Here is a 2,127-nt window from a genome sequence, read left to right as displayed (position 1 = left end):
ACGGCCTTCCAGTCGAACTAAAAACAGGTTCCACTCTACACCCACACATCTAGGGATATATGTACATCTTTATATGTATTTCTATATACAAATATGTGCACATGTGCCGCATTTGGCTGAAGCCGAACTAATTTTAGGGGCCCCTCCTCCATGTCGACGGAAACATTTGAAGGTCCAAGGCGAGGCGGTGCAGCTGCAACGGATCCGAAATTGGATGGCGTTACGACCCTTTTGCCTGATTTAGTGTCCACTTTCAAAGTGGCAACTTGGAAAGGGTTGAAGTCGAAGAGATCGTTGAAACTACTGTTTCCCACGCACTTTGTTTCCTTAATTATAATTATTTGAATGATTTCGAATTGGTTTTAGGCGTATTATGTGTTTCAGGTGCCAGGTTCCACTATAAACGATTCCCCCCTTTAAGATTCTCAAGTTCAATAGCAATGTTTTTACTTTCATTCAGTTTAAATGAATAAAATGCTGACTTGACACAAAAAAACTAAAATAAAAACTATATGCATAGTTTGTTTTTGATGATAAAGCACTTTTTATTAATTCACAGAGAGTTGCTCTAATATTTTATTTGAAATTCTTATTTTTTTAGAATATTTAAAAACACTCTTCCATAAAATTAGAAAATTTAGAAATCTTGACATTTAAAATTATTGTTTAGTTTCTTAGTGTTTGGTTTGCATGTCAAAATTTTAGAATTTAGGAACGTTCCGTCTCTCAAGTTTTTTTAAATGGACATCCATCTGAGGTACATGTGACGGGAGAGGGTATCCCGCGACTATTGTATTTCGCGACTCTAGTCCGATTCACCTAGATTTTACCGACCTCTCGGGTTAACCCTGCCTCCGAATCAGACTCATCCACTTAGGTAGACGATCGCTGAAAGCCCGCCAGGCGGCAGTCGCTGCCGAGCTGCTGGACGAGATGCATTGGATTCCCATTCCGAACGTCAACTCGGATCCACCATTCGCCAAGTACCAGCCCTGCGTCACTTTCACCGACGACCAGACCATCGAAAAGCAGAATCTGGAGGAGCAGCGGGTCGGACCACTTGTAGTGAAAAAGACGGCTGAGCGGAAGTTCTTCTACGGCATCGAGATAATGGCCACCAGCCCCAGCGGCCAGCCCGTCGTCCTGGACTTCAACAACTTTCTACCGGTGCTGCCGTCGTTCGTCAGCCTCGTTTGGCTGGGAAGACGCTACTGGAACGTGGAGCCGGTGAAGAACGTGGAGAGCCTGCAGCTGGCCCAGTTTCTCGCCCCTCGGATACCCGTCCTGCCACACCTCACCGCCTATCGGCTGTCCAAGAAGCGACTGGACGATTTCCTCAACCTGGACTTCAAGAGCTGTCTGGCCATCAGAGGGGACATGGTTCATCCGGGCCAGGACTTTCAAATCACTCAGCCCATTATTGAACTGTCGCATTACAAGAGAGGACGTAAGAATACTTAAATTTGACGAACACTAATGTCTCCCACAGAATCAAAGCCTTCCTGATGAAGTAATATTTTTTAATTGTTTCAGAAAACATTTCCATTTGCGTGGCGGGTTATCCTCAGGGATATACTAGCCTTGGTGGTGGTCCTCACGAGGGCAGGAAGGACATGCTCTATCTAAAGAAGAAGGTGCAATGAAAGCTTGTATATTTTTTTATTATTTTTAATATTATTTTGGGGCAGGTGGACGCTGGGGCCGATTGCATCTTCACCCAACTCTGCTATCAGCCAGAGCCCATAGTCCGATTTGTGAAGGCCTGTCGGGAGGCGGGCATTCAAGTGCCCATTATGGTCGGATTGATGGTCCACGACTCCATGCGCTCCTTTGAGGCGATCCAAGATCTGTCTGGAGTCCGGATGCCGGAAGACATGCGGGAGGAACTGGAAGAGCTGCGCGAAACTCGCGGAAGCTGTACGGACTCGGAGGCGGTGTCCCAATTCTTTGTGAATCACGCGATCAAAACCATATGTCACCTTCTGGACGCCGATATCGGATGTTGGGGATTTCAATTCTACACCATGAACAGTTTTCCACCTGTGCTGGCGGTGCTTCGGGAGTTGCGAAACATGGGAATAATCTAAAATTTTCAGTTTAATAAATAAATTATTTTATTTTTGCAAA

The 2,127-nt window shown here is 45.3% G+C and overlaps 1 protein-coding gene across 1 annotated transcript; it reads left to right on the top strand.

Moving 5' to 3' along the window:
- Nucleotides 1-544: 544 nt before the first annotated feature.
- Nucleotides 545-2,127, top strand: LOC6507885 (probable methylenetetrahydrofolate reductase). The gene is made up of 3 exons (XM_001956489.4): nt 545-1,447; nt 1,534-1,634; nt 1,689-2,127. The coding sequence occupies exons 1-3, from the start codon at nt 934-936 to the stop codon at nt 2,085-2,087; spliced, it is 1,014 nt and encodes a 337-aa protein (XP_001956525.3). The 5' UTR covers nt 545-933; the 3' UTR covers nt 2,088-2,127.

The sequence above is a fragment of the Drosophila ananassae genome, chromosome 2R, assembly GCF_017639315.1.
Source record: "Drosophila ananassae strain 14024-0371.13 chromosome 2R, ASM1763931v2, whole genome shotgun sequence".
Taxonomy (NCBI): domain Eukaryota; kingdom Metazoa; phylum Arthropoda; class Insecta; order Diptera; family Drosophilidae; genus Drosophila; species Drosophila ananassae.
Note: the sequence above shows the minus strand (reverse complement) of the source record. Positions and strands in the feature narration are given on the sequence as shown.